The sequence below is a fragment of the Pinus tabuliformis genome, chromosome 8 (assembly GCF_031772625.1).
Source record: "Pinus tabuliformis cultivar Carrire ecotype Pingquan chromosome 8, CPIR1, whole genome shotgun sequence".
Taxonomy (NCBI): domain Eukaryota; kingdom Viridiplantae; phylum Streptophyta; class Pinopsida; order Pinales; family Pinaceae; genus Pinus; species Pinus tabuliformis.
Window position 1 is genome coordinate 1,566,808,705 of NC_142294.1, and position 20,680 is coordinate 1,566,829,384.

The window sequence follows — 20,680 nt, forward strand, 5'->3', positions numbered from 1 at the left end:
TAAAAGTGACTTTAAGTGATAAAGTTACTAAGTCTAATTTTAAAGTGATTTTTATAAAGTCAATGAAAAATTAGAAAGGAAAAGTGACTTTAGAAATAAATGACTAAGTGGGTCTTTATTAAAGTGGGGTGAATTAAAAAATAGAAAGTGAGATTTAAATGAGTATTTAATCTCAGCCATTGATCTAAATCTATTTCAGCAATTGGATTTAGGGATCACCCAAAAGTCACTTAGGGTTGGGTTAAGGGAGGAAAAGGAGGAAAAGATCATTCATTCTTTCATGAGCAGATTGAGAGAAGGAGAGCAAGAGAGCAAGGGAGATTTCTGGGTGGTGTAACAGCAAAGCTGAAAGCGGTGTAACAGCAAAGCTGAAAGCGGAGTAACAGCAAAGCTGAAAGCGGTGTAACAGCAAAGCTGAAAGCGGAGTAACAGCAACAGCTGCGGTGTAACAGCAACAGCCGCGGTGTAACAGCAACAGCTGCGGAGTATCAGCAGTGGTGTATCAGCAAGGCTGAGATAAGTTGTAAAAGTCTGTTTGTTGATTTTTGCTGAACATTTTCTCTCACTGTAAAAAGGCATTTTCCAGAAATAAAGAAGAGCTCTCAAACTGGTTTTCCCCAAGAGTTGTAGGGGGTTTTTCCAGGGTCAAGTTGACCAAAAATCTCAGTGTTTAAATGTGTTTTAATGGCTGTTTATTACTGCTGATTTTTATTTCTGCAATTTCCAGCATTCTGTAAAATTTCCAGAATTTGTGTTTTCAGCAATATTTATTTTTTCCAGCTTGTTGAATGTATGGTTATGGGAAAGGGCATTTAACTATATGGGAGAAATAAGGAGAAACTGAAAACCGGGGTGGGAAATGAGAAATTTCTACAGGAGCACCAACGACTAAGATTTAATCTTAATCAATGGCTAGGATCATCTTGGAGTCAATCTGTGTGAGTTTCTAAATGATTCTCACCTTATCTCAATTAATACTAATTAATTAACCATATTCCCTAAGTTTAGACTTAGGAAATATTTAAAAATTGGTTAATAATCTAATTGAGACACTTCTAGGTGGAATTTCCAAAAACAATTTCTGGGTTTTGGACATCTTATGTATTCTTGCCTCTCCACCAAATTTCATGGCTAGAACACATCCGATGCTACAGAAATAAACAAATCTTGCATCCAAGAAAATAGAAGTCCATCAAATATATATCCATTCAACATCGAAATCATCATGCATATATAGAAAATACCACTCAAATAGAAAAATCTACTCTATCAGACTAAAATATAGAAGACATAATATAAATGCATGAAATAAAACTACCTAATGACATAAAATAAAAGAGAGTAGGGTTAGGGATATTATACAAAAGATGCCCCATGGCATCAGACGTTTTCAACATAGTGCATATTGAGCATCTGTCTGCTCTCTGGCGGGTCTGAAAGCCGCTTCTCTGATGTGCCATGCTTGATCCTGCATATCGTGGGACTCTGTCTTATCGGAATATCAAGCTACTCTCGACCATCAGATGCATCAAACCTACTTCTTCTCTTCCTCTGCCTTTTACTTTTGTTCGTAGTGGGATGTGATGTCAATAATGAGACCCATGTAGATTTCTTGTCTTGATCTTGATAGTGTTCAGGCAAAATATCTGAAGAGCCTGAAGTATGCCCAACCTTATTTTGAATATACTCTGCCAAAGGTGACACATAAGTTTGATCTTTCATAATTTCTTTTCCAAACATGGCATTTTCAATCAACCTGTTTTCAATGGGACAAGAGACTTCTTTATAGTGAGATGAGAATCGTTCTGGTGGACTGGATGGCTTCAAAAATTCTTTTCTTTTTTCATTATTTGATCCATGTTGAAACTCCTATTTCTGCAACCTATCCATCTTTTGTAATTTTTCCATTTCTTCCAACCTCCTCTACATGGAACTCATTTCCTTGTCATGTCTTACTATTAATTTTGCTTGATCGATTTTTGTCTCCACGAGTCTGTCTTGAAGAGTGAAACGCTTAGCTTCCAAGGCTTTCATTACCTGTGTGTGATTGTGCTCCATGGTCCTTATCTTGTCAGCGTAGTTAACCCCCATGGCACTGATTACCTGTAATTGCCTTTCTTCCATTATTCTTATTTGTTGTGTGTGATCATCCTTCATTGTCTTAATCGAGTCCCATACCCTATCCTTAATGGCATTCATTTGGTTGGAATGCTCATGCTTGATAGTATTGTTAAAATTGGCAACTAGGGCCAAATTCCACCTTAGGACAGCTCATATGATGGAGATGATTATTGCATTGGATTCCTCGTTTCAAGAGGTCCAATTTTGATACAAAGATCATCTCATTTTGATAAGCATAAATGGAATTTTGAATTTATTCTCTCTCATGCACAAATTGTCAAGGTCGGCCTCAGTCAAATGTAGGCATAAAAGCCCAATAGATGTGTCTCCTCACCCTCAAATAAGTGTATAAATATAAGTGACCTCTCTCCTCATTTGGATATCACTCATCTCATCACATATTTCTCTCTGCCAGAATGCCATTTCCAACGACATCAGAGACCATGAGGTGAAAATTTGAGCCTAATCCTCAAAATCAACTAGTTCTATCTCTTGGCTATTAGAGAACAGATAGGGGCAGTTATTAATCTTATTTTCCTTAACCTTGATATTTTTTTGTGAAGCTTATTTATCTTATTTATGTTCTTTAGTTAGATCTTTTCATCAAACAATATCAAGAATAGTAATAGCAACAATCAAGGACAGAGATATTAGGCTTTCAACCAGGGCAAAACCCCTCCAACAAGAAAACCCAGAAACTCTTCTCTTCTTAGAATCTGTTTCAAATGAGATAGAAAGACCCAAACCCTAGACCAAGTCCTAGTACCAATTCAGCCCTTCCTCAAGTCCTTCCTTAATTCTGCACCAACCAGCTTCAGTACTGCAACTTCGACCTACGAGCTTCAATACTACAACTCAATTATACAACTTCGGTCTTGCAGCTTCTTTGGGACCCCTAAACCAGCGTCCTTCTAAGACCTACCTAGAGCAAGACTTCTCTTCCAAGGGCAGTGAGGTCAATATAGGGTTTCCTCCCTTCCAACTACAATATTATGCACTTTGTCTTCCTGCAATTCAAACTTGCAACTTCAGCATCCTTCTGCAGCACCAAAAATCCTAGAACTTCGCACGTGTAAGAGAGATAGAGCCCAAAGCCAAGACATTTCGTCCTCTTTCTTCTTTTAGACCTTTGCTCTCCTTCCTCTAGCTTCCCAACTACAAATCGAATTTTTTCTTGATAGATCGAACTTGTGAAGTGAGTGTGTCCAAATGAGGTCAAACTACTTCTTTACATAGCCTTCTCAAGGGGTTGAATTCCCTCATTTAGGCCGACTTGTACTTTTAGAGTTTCCCAGACTTTCTAGACTCGTAATTCTTTTTACAATTATATTTTGCCTGAAAGGGTCTTATAAACATGATGTTGACTCCTTTGACTCAAGACAATAAATCCTAAGACCTAACAAACCCTGGAAGCACGAAGAACATGCCTTTACCTAGATGACCATCAATAATGAGTGTAAGAACCCTGTCTCAAGCTAATTTCAAAATAGCAGAACATGAAATTTTACATATAGAATTTAAATAATTAATTTAATGAATACCAACCTGTCTGCTTTGCTAACGATCTGTTTGCTCTACTGCAATTCTTGTCTGGCTGCGTTACTAAAACGGCCAAAACCTCCCTACCGAACTCAGTACAACCTAGGTAATCAGTCTCAGAAATCTTTCAATTGAAGCAATCGGATTCCCCCGTGCCCAAAAACATCAGTATAATCAAGACTCAAGTTCCCTTCATAACTGTACTACAGTATCCAAAATTGTTCTTAACTCTGCTGCCTTTCTCCCCCAAAATGGCTTTTCCCCTCTCCTTTTATCTCCTCATCCACCGCCTTCTTCTCATCTTCATGTCAATATTTTGGTTACGTGTAACTTTTATGAAATCAAATCTCATTTGATTTCACTGATTTTTATTTGAATACGTATTTTGATTTAATAAGGTTTATTTAGTTTTTAATGAATTAATAAAATTTATAAAATTTATAATTTTAATTAATTTATATTATTATTTTATTAATTTTAAATTGTAAATTTTAATCTGTACTTTAAAATTAATATTTTCTGCTGGTTTTAAAGACTTACCATATATATGATACTCTAGTGAGGTATTAATTTATTACCTTAATTTATATCTCCTCCTGTAGTAACTAGTTTACATATAGTGCAATACATGCGGGTCCATGCATCGTAGCTACCATATGGAGGTCTGGTATGTATGCTAATACTCGTATTTTATTTATAGGCGAGGCATTACAATGAGCATGAAACCCATGCTTTAATAATAATAACCTTTTCTTTTCTTTTCGTGTTTGTTACATAGGATACATATTGAAATGAGTACAACAATTATGAAGACCAAAACTAATTACATTTTCAACACTCCCTCTTCATTAGGGAGGTATTCATAATTGTACAACCAGTACAACATCATATCTCAAATTGATGAGTTCTCCTCAGAAGAGTCAGATTGATAAGCCATATTGTAAGCATCATCAGCATGACCAGCGTTGTCTCTGAGGTCTAACTAGACAGGCTCTACTTTAATCAAGAACGTTATGTTGGGAGGCTTTACGTGTGATACCACACTACCTCTACAAGGTACATACCCCACCCCGATGTCTACAAGGTATGTCCTTTTAGGAAATTCTTATCTTGGATCTCCAATGAGTCCTTAAAGAATATCAGTCCTCTTCGACCAGTCTTCTCTTGGATACCTATATCCTCTTGATACCAAAAATGCTTATCCAATCCTCTGTCATTCTCTCTTCCTCACCTGAAGAGGAGAATGATCATGTGATGTCCAACATCAATCTCTCTCAACCAAAGAGGACATCCCTATTCTATTTTAATCTTGAGAATAGAATATTGCACCAATACAAGGAGACTCCTTTACTCCCTCTCAAACCTAGAGCAGATCCCAGACTTCCTTTCTATTTGGGAAGTCATCATCACAAGCCTTACAGCTCGTCTTCATAAGAGTATCAGCTACCAGTTCTTCATAGTTGCCCGGCTCCCTCTTTCCTCTACATCATCAAGCTTTCTTTATTTCAAGGTATCATGGAGCCACCTTCTCTCTTCAATCTGTGATAGGTTCCATGCCAAACTTCTTGCTCATCAATTTCTTCTTTGATATGAAGCCATTACATTGAGCCTTTCCAAACTTCAAATTGATCATAGCTTCTTCTTGAAAGTGATCTTCCTTTGACCTTCAGGTTATCTTCTCGCACTGCTACCTTTTAATCCCAAGATGTCCACATCTTGACTTCACAGTTGCCAAGTATTAGATATTCATCTTCCCTCAATAATCTGAATACATTTTCATCCATACTATTGAACTTGCCTCAATTGTCATCATGTATCCCTGCAACATTCTACCAGGTAGCAAAATAATATGTTAACCAGATAACCAACAATAATGAAAATCAAACTTACCTCATTATGATGACCTTCTCGTTCCATCAACATCCTCATGGTCCATCTCCATATGAATCTTCCTTCATGCATTAGAGTGCCCAAGGATCGAACTTGATTACCAAGTTACAACTTTTCTTTCGGAGACTATACTGGATGTTAGTCTTAAATTCTTTATACATCCTTAACTAAGTCAAATCCTATTCTTTTCAAGCGTCATATATCCATATACCTAAGAATATTTTATGACCACCTTCTCTCCACAAGATTTGATACATATGAACCTTATCCAAAGTTCTATATCCAACATGCATTCCTATGCTTTCATCCAATCATCCAGCTATCCATATATCTCACAAAGAACCTGCATCCTGACCCATTGCATTCTTTCATCCCTTTACCAGTATTGGTTCCACATTACCTGGAATGTCTACTAACCATTGTCATAGTGCTTCTTCCAAGAACCTGTCATAATTATGGTTGTCCAAGATCATGATGATCCATGTAAGCAAGACGACTTCCTTTAACATAATGTTGGATAATGCATGGATGATCAATATGCAAAATGGTTTATCTATCCATCTGTCTAGATCATAGTCTTAAAAACTGGAACTGGTGACCAGACCGGTCCACCTAATAAACTGGGTTTTAGACCGGAACCGGTCAAACTGGGATTGGTCAAATCTCAATGAACCGATCTTTAAAAAAAATACATGAAATAATTAGTTTTTAATAAAAAAACTATTTTTAAGATTTAAAACCATGATTCCAAACCAATAGAGACAAAATATGCAAGGTTTGCTTATCCATAGACCATGCAAAGTTGAATATATCAAAATGGCACCGAGTGCAATACATATCAGCAACAAAATACATAATCAATGAGGCTCTAAATGGCCTCTAGAGTCTGAAAACAATGCTCTAAGCTATGGGGCCACTGACCTACTACAAGTCTACATATCAGTGATCAACAACATGATCACTCCTCATCATGATCAAACTCATCACCACTACTAGACAAGGGATCATCAACATGAGCTACATAAATAATATGGCTCAGAGTTTGAGGACTCCTAAAACTCCTCTACAACTTTAGTAGTAGTAGTAGTAGTAGCAAAAATAGACATCAAAACTACAAATCATTGATCAACATGGTCACTCATGAAACTCATCATTGATTCAGCACTACTAGAAATGGGATCATCAACAAGAGATACATAAATCATCTAGCTCAAAGTATTTACACTTAGATTGCTCAACCTTATAAAATGATAAAAATTGAAAAAGTTTAACATGCCTAAACAATGATTTTGGTTTGAGTGAGGGGTTCATCTCCTCAATCTTATAATGTGGTAGAAAAATATTAGCATGCGTAACCAATTGTTTTCTTTTGAGTGAAGGGTACATTCTTGTTAAGCCCATGGTAGACGAGTTCAACAATCAATACCACCAACATCAACAAAGTTTAACAATCAATGCCACCAACATCAAGGTTCTTAAAGGGCTTCATGCTCTTGATCAAATGCCAATCTCATACCCTCATGCATGATAGAATCAAATGGAAACATTGCAAACCTCCAAACCATGAAATCTTGAAAACCATTAAGTCTGCTGAATTTTAAGTGAAATCTAAAATTCTAGTTTCTCCATATGAAATCCAATGAGGTCAAAACCACTCTCAAACATCCTGAACCATTTCATAGTAATGTAAAAATTTAAGTAAAAGGATGAAAATGAAAAATAATGGAAATGTCACTTTTACTTTAAGAATTTAACATTAGCATTAATTGCCAACATTGCTAGGGTTGAGATGTGTCAGGCAAATGAGAGGGTAGGGATGCTTTTCTTAGAGGGGTTGTTTTTGGAGGAAAACAACCCCAAATTTCCCTCAAAATAGCTTCAAAACTAACAAAATTGCATTGTGTGGGGTTCGTAGCTGGCCTCGCAATAAACCAGCCGATTTATGATGGAACCAGTTGGTTTGACCATAAATCGGTCGGTTCCATCATAAACCAGTTGGTTTGGTCCAGTTTATGTGATTTTTTGGTGAAGTCAACCCTTAAACCGAGTGTTTTTCCCAGTTCGATCCGGTTGCCTAATGAACCGGCCGGTTTGAACAATTTCAGGTTCATGTCGGGCGGTTTTTAAAACTATGGACTAGATTATCTCTATAAAGCAACTTAATCATGTAAATTCTAGACATGCTACTATCATATGCTTCTTTCTATGACGTTATGTAAAACATATTGTCCTAAAAGAAAGACTAATCCCTATAAAGAACCTAACAATTAATGAACCTTCTTCAGTAGTAAAGATCCTTCACTTCTTCCTTCTTCAACTTCTTCTCAGGTTCTTCCACTACCTCAACTACATGATCTTCACACATTTCCTTTCTCCTATTGTTCTATAGGCTTGGACAGTCCTTCTCAAAATGTCCAAACTCGTCACACTTAAAGCATTGAACCTTGGACATATCTTTCTTCTTGGACTTTCCAAACTTTCCCTTCTTCAACTTCTTGACATAAACTAGAAAGGCTTGAGACTGCTCATCTGATCCAATGTCATCTTTGACCTTGATCCTTGATTCTTCCAATATGCATTGAGCCCACATCTCATCAAAGGGAGTTGAATCCTTCTTGGAGTAGATGCTCGTTGCAAAGTTGCTCCATTCTGGTGGAAATGCATTTAGTACACAGATAGTTATGTCTTAATCAGTAATTGGTTCCCCAATTCTTTGCAGATGGTCTCTTAGTTGAGAGAATCTCATGAGAAAGGTTGCCACATCCTCATCCTTTGATTTCTTCATTCTATATAACTTGTTCCACAAAGACATCTTTTGTTCTGATGTACTTACAGAGTATAAATTCACTAGATTTTCATACATGGCCTTGGGAGTCTTTAGGTTTGCAACAAATGAAACAAGAGAATCATTACGTGATTCAACTATGATCCATTGAGCCCTTACTTCCCCGTTCTTGTACTTTGCTAGTTCTTGTGTCTTGTCCTTGCTTGGTTTAGTGATTTCCCCAACGACATATTCCATTATTTCTTGTTCTGTGAATATCAAGTTGATTCTTTTCTTCCATGCTAGATAGTTTGATGCCCCAACAAGCTTATTTCTCTCCTTGAACAAAGAACCCATATGACTTGAAGATTCAGACATGTAGTAATATGATACTTAATTGAGATCAAGATTCTACTTGATGATATCTTCAATCTTCTTGATGCCTTCAAGATCTTTGAAGTGTCATTGATAATAGCTTCTGAAGTCCCTTGATGCTTCCTTCAAAGATACCTTCAAAATAGAACTTCTTCCAGAGAGAGAGATCAACAATCTTCTTGAAGTCTTCCTTTCAAATTATTCTTTAGATGTGAGCTTGATGTAGACTTGATTTTCTTCAATGTAGAAACCCTACTTCTAGGTGAGTCTTCAATCCTTCTTGAATACTTCTCCTTTAGTCTTATCTTGAAAGTTTCCTTTTTCCCTTCCCCTTGACAAGTAATCCCTTCTAGTGTCCTTCTAGTTGCCTTCCTTGTTCACCTTAGCTCTAATACCATGTTAGAGAACGGATAATGGCAGCTATTAATCTTATTTTCCTTAACCTTGATATTTGCTTGTGAAACTTATTTATCTTCTTTATGTTCTTTAGTTATATCTTTTCATTAAACAATATCAAGAACAGTAATAGCAACAATAGAGACCAAATATTAGGCTCTCAACCAGGGCAAAACCCCTCCAAGGGAAAAACCTGGAAACTCTTCTCTTCTTAGAATCTACATCAAATGAGATATAAAGACCCAAACCCTAGACCAAGTCCTTCTCCTAGTACTAAGTCAGCCTTTCCTCAAGTCCTTCCTTAATTATGTACCAACTAGCTTCAATACTACAACTTCAACGTACCAACTTCATTACTACAACTCAATTCTGCAACTTCGGTCTTGCAGCTTCTTTGGGAACCCTAATCCAGCTCCTTTCGAGACCTGCCTAGAGCAAGATTGCTCTTCCAAGGTCGGCAAGGTCAATACAAGGTTTCCTCCCTCCCAACTACAAGATCTTGCACTTCGTCCTTTTGCAATTCAAACCTACAACTTTGGCCTCCTTCTGCAGAACCAGAAACCCTAGAACTTCACACATGTGACAAAGATAGAGCCCAAAACCAAGATATTACATCCTTCTTTCTTCTTTTAGACCTTGGCTCTCCTTCCTCCAACTTCCCAACTATAAATCAAACTCTTTCTTGATAGATCGAACTTGTGAAGTGAGTGTGTCCAAATGAGGTCGAACTACTTCTTTACATAGCCTTCTCAAGGGGTCAAATTCCCTCCTTTAGGCCGACTTCTAACTTTGGAGTTTCTCAGACTCAAAATAATTCCTTTTACAGTTACATTTTTCCCGAAAGGGTCTTATAAACATGAAGTTGACTCCTTTGACTCAAGACAATTAATCCTAAGACCTAACAAACCCTAGAAGCACGAAGAACATGCTTTTACCTAGATGACCATCAATAATGAGCATGAAACCCATGCTTTAATAATAATATTCTTTTCTTTTCTTTTCTTGTTTGTTACATAGGATACATATTGAAATGAGTACAACAATTATGAAGACTAAAACTAGTTACATTTTCAACACTGACTAGCCTTACACGCTGACTCAACATCCATCAATTTCGTCTAACTCCTTAGAATCTATTATGTAAGCTTCAGAACCCCATTCGCGTGAATTGCCTCGACCGCAAGGACTTTGTATAAACCGCAGGACAGTAGGACAAACCCCCGGAAAAACCCCATCGTGATCACCACCATCCATGTGTTCCAGCAGTGGTTGGGATGGGAATAAGATATTCCCATCATGAAGATTAATTTTGCAGAAGCCTAGAATCAATAAAGTTAGACACTATTGTGTCCACTACTTCACATAAGGTGTGTCAGCATCTGCCATTATTTTATGAAGTTTGCTGAAAGCCCATTCGCAAATTCTTCTACCTGCACCACAATTAAAAAATGGAACCAGAGAATTTGACTTGTTCAAATCCATCATATAGGATGGTCCTCAAGTACCAGCTCTGATATTTGTCATCTCCTAGGCTACATAAATGCCCATCAAGTTATTCTTGTCAACAGTACACAGACTGTTCTGTTTAAAAGATCAGTTAATGGTCAATGAAAACCTGTTGATGTCTCTTTCTTCATGATGAGAGTTGAGAAATATGTTCCAAAATCCAAGTTGACAAAGTCTTTGCTAACAGCAAAGACCAGGCAAAATTTCAGGATGTGACAATCAATCAAATTGGTCATCATCTCCTGGGGAGATGCTTCTAAATTTGTCCACCTTATTAGAATTCAGAATCTCCCTCGGAGGCATGTAGCACTGTAGGGGACTAAAAAGCCAAAGAGCTTCCATGGAAAATTCGACCTGACCACCAAAATGCCTTTTGCACAAATGCCAGCAGAGGCAAAAGTGGGGGTGTGTGTTCCTTTCTACACACCATCGGAAACTTAATGTAGATATTTTGATGAGACATATAACTATCATAAAAATAAATAAAAACTAAAACTAAAAATTATTTCGTTAACAGAAGCTTTTACAGCTTAGATATTAGTGTTTTCACACAATAGCTTTTTGTATGCATAATTCAGGATTTGATGGACACCTAACCTGGAAACACACTTCAGTTGAGTAAATCAAGTTGTCATGACATTTAAGTGTTATGCTTAACTCTGGAGTTAGAATAAATTCCCTATCTAGGAGATATTTATTTTATCTTTCATAATTTTCTACAAAGTGGGTTGCTATTATTTGTTTTCAACAACACTGGTAAAAGTTAATATGTATAGACAGAATAAGAGACTAGCCTATAGCAGTAATGCCCCCTGGTTCAGCTATACCTGCATTCCATGTTACCAATCACATGCCAATGTAAGGAATTCCATGTAACTGATATCGCAACTTTTGGGTTTTGGAAAATCACAAAGTTTTTGCTGCTAACCTTGTTGAACAATCACAAACAAAATCAAAACAACTAGAATAGAAAAGAAAAGAGAATAATTGGAAATAAATCAAATACTTCAAAAGAGTTGAAAATTTTGTAGGATTTTGATTTGCAGATTTGTCAAATACCTCCATTGCAAGCCCATATGTTGCACTAGATGGCTTCAACCCACTTTGCCTCATTTGTTGCAACACCCAAAAGGCTCCTTTCCATTGCTTCCAAGGAACACAGGCATTTATGACCTGTGAAAAAAATAAAAATGAAAACTTTGAAAATTTAGTATACTGCTAGGATCCAATCAGGAATCATAAATCCAAAGCATCTTTCTCCCTTCCCAAAACATATCAAATGGAATGGAGGGGGAAGAACTACATGTCCATATACATGGTTGTGATAGATAAAATAAGATAATACAATTTTCTTAATGTCCAATGAATGACCACAATAAGTATGTGAATGGGACCCAAAAGTACTTCCAATGTAACAACATTGTGGGAGTGCAAAATAAGCTCCTATTGCTACCCTATCAAAAGAAGACAAGAGCCAAGTAAACAGTTTTAAAAAGTTTGAACAAAAAAGTCTGAACTTTCAATCACCTACAGCATTATAGACTACAACATCTGGTTCAAGCCGAGGATCCCAATGTAGAAATTTCACATTCTTCATTAGCTTGGAAGGACCTGTCCGCAAACAATCAATAATATTCAAAAGCTCTTTGAGATAGCCAGCTTGCCCAAGAGTAACTGCGATACTATGATATGCCGGCATGTCAGGGTAAGAGGAGATATGTTCCTGCAGAAAAATAAATGCACATAGAACCTATGAACATTTTAATATCAAAGGCTATAAATAAATGATTATATCTAGCTAATCACAACAACAAGCACATTACACGCATCGCATGAAAGACGTTCAATGCTTCTACCGGCCTCCTTGCCTTTCCAAGGACAGCAATCAATGTTGTATATACATATCTGCAAAAGCCACAACACTACAGTGAATTGGATGACAAAGAGCTTCACTACTTATGTCAGCTTTATTGCAAAAAAAGGAACATAAGATGAGCCCTTTTTCATCATGTGACATATCATGAAGGGAAAACTGCACGCCCTCTTGCTTCTTAGCAGATGGAACTCACACAATACACCCTTCACTTTGGAAGAAACTGAGTTCCCCTCGGAGATTCTTCAATCCCAAAAATAGAGAAAAATCATTAACAGTGTTGATAGAGAGGTAACCCACTAGGTTATTTTTACATCCCAGTTTGGAGAGCTATTGTGACAACAAAGCTGGTATTAATATTGGAGTTTAAACATCTTACTAACTAAACGACAGCCTACATTCACCAGAAAGGACATGTAAGAAACTTAAAAAAGTGGAAAAGAATATTGATCAGGGATAACCCTGATACACCATGTGTAAATTACAAGAGATCACTAATGGCCGACACAAGAGAGTCGAACCGGATTTGAGGCGGGGGAATTGCCTTGGATAAATAGAAAATACATGACAAACCTCACCTTCGCATACATTCACATGATTTCTCTATTTGTTCATTGTGCACTTCTTGCCCTTTGTTTCTACTTAATCTCCAATTCTACAAGGTTTTCAACCCATAACATTGAAAGGTGATAACTTTTACAAATAAAGTAGAAAAAACTTAAAAGTCTTATGACTCTTGATCTCTATGACCCACAAAAATACCTACAAGCTGGCATAGAAGGAATACAACTATAGTTTCTCAATGGAAAGAAAAATATTTTGAATCGTGTCTGTTGTCGCCCAAAGTGTACACCTAAGGCACAGCGCTCAGAATAGGGACTGTCACCCTAATCCCTACTCACTCCATTCTAGCTCTCTCCTAGACAAGCTAAAGGGGGTAGTACCTAAGGGTAGATAGAAAGAGAAAACTTTTTGGAACAACAAGTTCTAGGAGACAAGGAGGCAAAGCAATCACTTCCCTAAATAACTTGAACTAAGATTAGATGGAAAGTTAGGCTATTAAATTGAGCAATCTAAGATCGATATGTTCAATTAGATCCAAACAACACTTGATGGAAAATAAGAGACCAGTGCCTTAATAACCAATGCTTAAATAAATTAAGAACTTGCACAATAATACTTCAAGCTATAAGGTAAGTAATGCTGCCAGGAAATATTAGAAAGGATCAAGACAATCAGAGATATGAGCAGTTAACAATCTGAGAGCAATTTACAAGTAATTATGATATTCACATTACAATGTCTTACAATTATGAGTTGAACTCACAATACAATATCTTGCAAGATTAGATGCAAGATGACAATTGCAATTGCTTCACGAGAGAGTAAATATACTTCAAGAGATTAAATTGCCAATGTGCTAACAAAATGTAATGAAGATGGAATTTATTTAATTAATCTCTTAGGAATTACCAGTATGAGAGATATGACTCAAAATAACTTAGATAGATCTAAAGCTCCCCCAATTGAGCACTACACAAGAATCATAGAACCATGAACATTAGAATATTTGCTTGCTTGGATATTTAATCAATGAGATAATTGCAAATACTTTCACCCAATAATTTTAACAATTGTGTTCGCTAATCTACAGATGCCAAATGTGGATTAATGATTAACCAAGATCCATAATGCTTTAACCAAATGGCAAAAGAGAACTAGAGTACCAACAATTACTCGATCAGAAAATTATCCGCTAATGAAAATTATCTCAAAGGAAGCAATAGGTTATGTAAATGCTCTTAAAATATTCTAACACAAGATGCCAATGCTTGAGATTATCAATGATACTTATTGATGCTTCAATTAGATAATCGCAAAATATGTCAATGATTTCAAGTAAAGGAGCCCAATATTCGCTCAAGATTGTAACCCAATTGAGTGTTAAACTTAGCAAATCCCTTTAGACTCTAAATGCAAATAAGAGATATCTTTCAATAAGGTGTATCAGCAATGAGACAAGAGAGTAATGCTAAGGCTATTATATAACATATTCAACAAGATACCAACCAAATAAGAGCATTCAAAGCCAGCAATGTATTCAGAGTTTTGAAAGACCCTATTGACCACTACGTGTCAATGACCCATAGCAATACACCCCCTTTTTCGCAAAAGGGATAGCACTTGATTGATGTGTATGTGCCGTCCAGTTATCATCATCAGCTTGACTTCCAAAATGTTATGTAAAACCTTTATGCATGTGTATAATGTAAATAATCTCAGTAGATCCGTGTCATGTATGTAACGACCTAGGTGAACCTATTTTTCTAGTGACGATCTCCATTTTGGGAGGTTTTTTGTCTCACCGATCCATTCTCGGATGGTCGGCAGAATTTTCCTCCAGTCTTACCCCAAAGTTGAAATGGATTTTGTCGATAGGATCTAGGCGAGTCCTAGTATTCTAGATCGAGTCTATGTAAAAATAATTTGGGAATAATCCTAACTATTTGGTTAAGTTATTTTATTACAAATTGCTTGGTCTGCTGGATTATATTTGTATCGCAAAAATGGATAGTCAGTGAGGGTCTATTACAAATGGGTTTTCCCCCTTATGATGTAAAAAAATATGAAAATCATGATGTAAAATGTCTTAAGGGGTGGAAAAATAATTTATCCCCTCATAGGTTAACTAATTAAATTTTATGGCCAAAAATTAATTAAAATCCTAAGCCAGAAATTTAATTAATTTTAGGCCCTAAGTAAATTTAAATTCTCCAAAGGCAAAATCTGTCAGTGCTTAAAAGTTAGATTTTAAGAAGCCCAGGGACTAAGGTAAATTAATTATTTTGATAAATTTTAAACCTTTGATCCCTGGAGTTAAGTCAAAGTCAAAATTTTGAGGAAAATAACTCAAAAAAATAATTTTTGAGTTAATTAAAATGCATTTAATTGAAAAATTCGAATTTCCTCAAGAACTAAATATTTTGACGGATGAGATTAAAAGAATTTTTAATCTTCATCAACAGTCGAGATTGTTTTGACAAGAATCACTCAAACTAGCCGTTGGAGGATTTATCTTTAAATAGGAAGTCATTTGTTAGTCGATCCATCCGACCTTTGAGTCGTGTGCTTAGCAAAAAGCTCTTGTGTAATCTTTTTCCTGGATAATAAAGAAAGACTTTGGGGTAAAGTTTGTTGGTGTTACTCTTCATAGGAATACTGTAAGATGTGTTGTTTTCATACATAATTCTTTCTAAAGCCATTGATAATAGATTCTAAAGAGTGACTTGAGTACAGGTATCTTGTTTAGTTGCTGAGGTTTGAATAATAATCTAAATTTTGAACATAACAACAGGTATCTCTATTTGTCTAATTTTTTTTATTACTTTCTCGCTCTATTTTTAATGGTTGGATTAAGTTTTGCAGGAAAAATCTTGATTTTAGATCCTCGGACATTAGGGGAAGTTTTCAGTTGGATCAGCCAACTCTCGATCTGTTTTCTGAGGAGCCCAGTAAAATTAATCCCAATCTTATCATAAGATTTTTTGTTGGTGATGCACAAAGAGTTTTGAGTTCGCACCTCAAAATTTAAAAATTTTATTTTTTTGTGCGGTATAATGACAGATCTAGCTGATTAGAACCTGCAGCTTGTAAATTTTGTAATTATTTTTTTTTAAGATGGGTTCTTCTGGGTTTTAATTTTTATCATTGTATATATGGTTTGGGTGTTTTCTTGTTGTCATGCAACTACAGATCTGAGGAATAAATCTGTGTAGAGTCCAGATCTAAGCTCTGGAGGGTAAGATCTGGATCTCTGGGTTTTATCAACATCATTTTGCAGGAATATTATTCAAATTAATTTTGCAGTCCAAGGGAAGGGTTGTGAAATTTTTAGATCTGGAAACTTTCATGATGGTTTGAGGAATAAAACTGAAGAAAAAGGATTTAACATTTTAATCAGAATTTTTGGGGTTTTTTGGCTACCATTTGTCTGAGTTTTTGGATATGATGGTTGGGTTTTTGTTTCGCTACAAAATTTCGAAAAAAAATTACGAAGGCCCACAGCACTTTGTTGCTGCTTGCATTCTCCATTAAAACTGTAAGAAACCCTTATCTCATTGAGCTGCAACATTAACCCTCGCTCTTGCAAATCTGCAAACCTTAGCCATCCTCTTCTCCTTGCTGCCCGAATCCTCTTTCTTCATCTGCGTGGGCTGCTCCTTCCTCTTCCGCAGATCTCTTCCCTGTGCCTTAACCTACAAATCCGCAGCTCCCTCCCGCACTTGTGGCTTCCTCCATCGTAGCCTCCTCATCCTGTGTTTCTACCTACAGAAAACCACTGTCGTAGTTACATTTCCACTTCGCAAACTTAACCAAGCTCTCTCTTCCATTTGCTGCAAGCGGCTCTCTCTTCCATTTGCTGCGAGCGTCCAGCTCCGTTCGACTGTTGTCCCATACTCCATTTCCGCTACATTCGAACCCTTGCTAACCCTTGCCCTCATTGTCCTCCTCGCTCAAACGTGATCCGTCGCTCAAACATGATCCCTCGTTGCTGCATTTTCCTCCGTTGTTTCTACTCCCTCTCCTCCTGTGACCTTCCCTTATCTATTCTCCCTTGCATTTACAACTCCTCGCTCCTCCGCCTAGGCTCCTTCACCTGCAAACCTGTGCGGATCTACCTCACGTCTCCTTCTTTTCCTGTCGTCGTCACTGCCCTTTCCAACTTGCATACGCAACAACCAAAACACTTAAACATGTTTTCCCTTTTTTATTTCACTTGTATGCACATAAGCTAGGTTAGATTTCAAATCCAATTTTTGTCTTTAGGTTTCATTTTACTTTATCTTTTATGTTAGGTTACTTTAAATTTTCATTTCATTTAATTTGTTTATGCCTTAGGGATGAGGGTTTATGTATTCTTTTTTCATTTGAAATTTGATTTGGTCATGATTCTTTATTTTTCATTTCGATTTGTTTTAATTTGATTTTGGTTTTATTAGATTTGATTTGATTTTTATTTGCCTTGTTTTTTGTTTCACATCTTTTTATTTTTATTTATGATTTAAAAATGTGTTTTCATTTTTGATTTAAATTTTAAACATCTAAAACATTAAAAAATACAAAATATTTAAAAATTTAAATAAAATCTAAAACATTTAAAAAAAATCTTTCTTTTTTTTAATTTTTGGTGACTTTAGAATGGCTAAGGAATAAAATTAAAAGAGGATTTGTGCTAATACATTAAAAATTTTAATGTGGCCCATGGCCAATTAAAATTTTCGATTTATTAACCCTTTTAATTTACTTTTGTCACATTAAAAATTTAAAACTTCATTTTACCACATTAAATTAATTTCCTAAGTAATAATTAAATTGTTCATCTAGGTCCTTTCATGGTAAGTGATTTCTCTATTGGAAAGTGTGATTAATGTTTTTAAAAAATTATATTACCTATTGGAAAATTGTTCTGGATCTGAATTCTTAATGAAAATTATTTTTGGAATCTCTTGCATGATAAGGTTTTGGGCATTGACATTAAATTATTCATGATCGTCATTATTTGTCACATATATAAATTACTTGGGATATATTATTTATGTTCAATCTATGTTTAATCAAATACTAAGGCACTGGTCTATAATTATTTCTATCCTGTGGTTGTGTCTTGTGTTTAATCTATTCATCTCAGTTGATCAAGATTTGTTCTAAATTCATCAGGTTGTCCATCTTCAGGTCTCCTAGAGCCTGTGTTCCACAGGCTATTCTCATTCATTCACCTTAGGAACTACCCACCTTGACTTGTCTAGGAGAGAGTCTAAATGAAGTGAATAAGGATTAGGGTGACAACCCTTACCTTAAGCGTTGTCGCGGTGCCTGGACACTTTGTGCGACAACAATAAAAAATCCAAAAATTTTAAAAATTTTAAAAAATCTAAAACATTTAAAAACAATCTTTTTCTTTTGGTGACTTTAGAATGGCTAAGGAATAAAATTAAAAGAGGATTTGCGCTAACACATTAAAAATTTTAATGTGGCCCATGGCACATTAAAATTTCGATTTATTAACCCTTTTAATTTACTTTTGTCACATTAAAAATTTAATCTCTTCATTTTACCACATTAAATTAATTTCTTAAGCAATAATTAAATTGTTCATCTAAAGTTCCTTGATGTCCTTTCGTGGTAAGTGATTTCTCTATTGGCAAGTTCGATTAATGTTTTTAAAAAATTATATTGCCTATTGGATAATTGTTCTAGATCTAAATTCTTAATGAAAATTATTTTTGGAATCTCTTGCATGATAAGGTTTTGGGCGTTGACATTAAATTATTCGTGATCGTCACTATTTGTCACATATATAAATTACTTGGGATATCCTGTTGTTGTTCAATCTGTGGTTAATCGAATACTAAGACACTAGTCTATAATCATTTCTATCATGTGGTTGTGTCTTATGTTAATCTATTCATCTCAGTTGATCGAGATTTGTTCTAAATTCATCATGTTGTCCATCTTCAAGTCTCCTAGAGCCTGTGTTCCACATGCTATTTTCATTCATTCACCTTAAGGACTACCCCCCATGACTTGTCTAGGAAAAAGTCTAAACAAAGTGAGTAAGGATTAGAGTGACAGCCCTTACTCTAAGCGTTGTCATGGTGTCTAGACAATTTGTGCGACAACAGACCCAATGAAAAACTTTAGGACAGCAACCAACTAGTTATTTTCCAGTGAATTACTTTAGTGCCAAAACAGTCCTAAAGTTTTTTTTTAATTCTCTTAATGTGGAATGCTAACAGCAGCTAGAGAAACAATCATTAATCCATGTAAGGGAATGAAAGTCCAAATAGACAAGATGACCACCAATTATTTATTTGACCTCACGGTTTTAAAGTTATTAGCATAATGCAGAGACAATGAAAAAAACAAAGGTTTGGAGAACGAAACCTAAGGCCTAAGGCCTAGAAGTCCTTGCCAAAATCTTCCAGTGGTGAGAAAATCTGAAAACACCAATCTCTAACCACTCTTTTCTTCAAAATTGTGTCAACTCTGAATTTTAGCTTCTCCTTTAAGTTCAGATTTAAATGGAAAAAAAATCTTATCCAAACTCAGAAAATATTTCAAAATTTTCACCACAGTGAGGCAAAAATTGTATGACAATGGCTCAAGGTGATGAAAATGTATGGTTTCAAGCCCTAAAGGCCACGCCAAAGGAGAAGAAAAGTTGTTGTAAGGTAATAGTGAAAAAGGCAGGGCAACAAAGGAAATGAGATGGGGCAATGGCAGCAAAGGGGCAGTGGCAAGGATAAATGGGACAGCAAAGGAAACAGCTAGGCTTGAGAGTTGTCCTTGGCCTAAAAAACAAAAAAAAAATTCACCATAAACCCTCGCCAAAAAAAAATCACTCCAGATTTGTATATTTGCCACAAAATCGATCTCAAAAATTTAATGAAATCTCAGGTCTGGAGTTTTACTGAATGATCTTATTGTTTCATCCCTGCAAACAAAATTTGAAACAAGATTTTGCCCTTCAAAGCCTAGATCTGTCTCCAAACTCCAAATTTTCCTTGAAGAATTTCACATTTACACCTTGTTGACCACTATAGTGGCACTTGATGATTATATGAAGACTCCATGCCCAAGGATGATCCAGAGGACACTTGTACCATCAGAGATCATCAATTAATAGAGTTTTTTAGCTCTACTTCTATCTTCTCATCATCTTTCTTGTACACAGATTCCACACACTGCGAGGAATTGTAATAAGTGATACTAGTAATAATGAGTTTTGAGTCTATAATAGGGTTAAGATGTTGACACTCGATCAACGAACGAGTACACCTTGTAGTGTTCTTTTATCTGGTTAATTACCCCTTCTTTTTCAGATGCGGATAATTTTCTGGGTTTTTTCATTCACTTTTTACCCCAAAGCCGAGGTGACTGTATATATTACCATACTAGACCACACAAAAAATTTCGTGGAATTTGATTAGGTCTAGGTAATCATTTTTAATATTTTTAGATTTCTTGCAAGTCAAAAATTGCAAATAAAATTGTATTTAAATTGTAATAAGTGTAATCTAGAGAAGCTGTATGGGGTATGAGTAATCAAAATTACACCTCTTACCCTCAACTTTCTACTATGATACACTTTGAGAGGTTAATAATGTGTTTTGAACCCTCGAAACCCACATTTCCTAAGTTTAGTAGAAATTTTG

At 35.8% G+C, this 20,680-nt stretch overlaps 1 protein-coding gene across 2 annotated transcripts in view; it reads right to left on the reverse strand.

Moving 5' to 3' along the window:
• The window catches only part of LOC149242002 (pentatricopeptide repeat-containing protein At5g67570, chloroplastic-like), a 274,597-nt gene that overhangs the window by 92,654 nt on the left and 161,263 nt on the right, over window positions 1–20,680 (reverse strand). Inside the window, exons 3-5 of one of the 2 annotated variants that reach the window (XM_089374113.1) lie at window positions 12,415–12,496; window positions 12,123–12,314; window positions 11,651–11,764 (exon numbers count right to left, since the gene is read on the reverse strand). In XM_089374113.1, the coding sequence (XP_089230239.1) occupies window positions 11,651–11,764; window positions 12,123–12,314; window positions 12,415–12,496 (388 nt within the window). The remainder of the gene's footprint in view (window positions 1–11,650; window positions 11,765–12,122; window positions 12,315–12,414; window positions 12,497–20,680) is intronic. The other variant, XM_089374112.1, reaches the window with a different exon arrangement.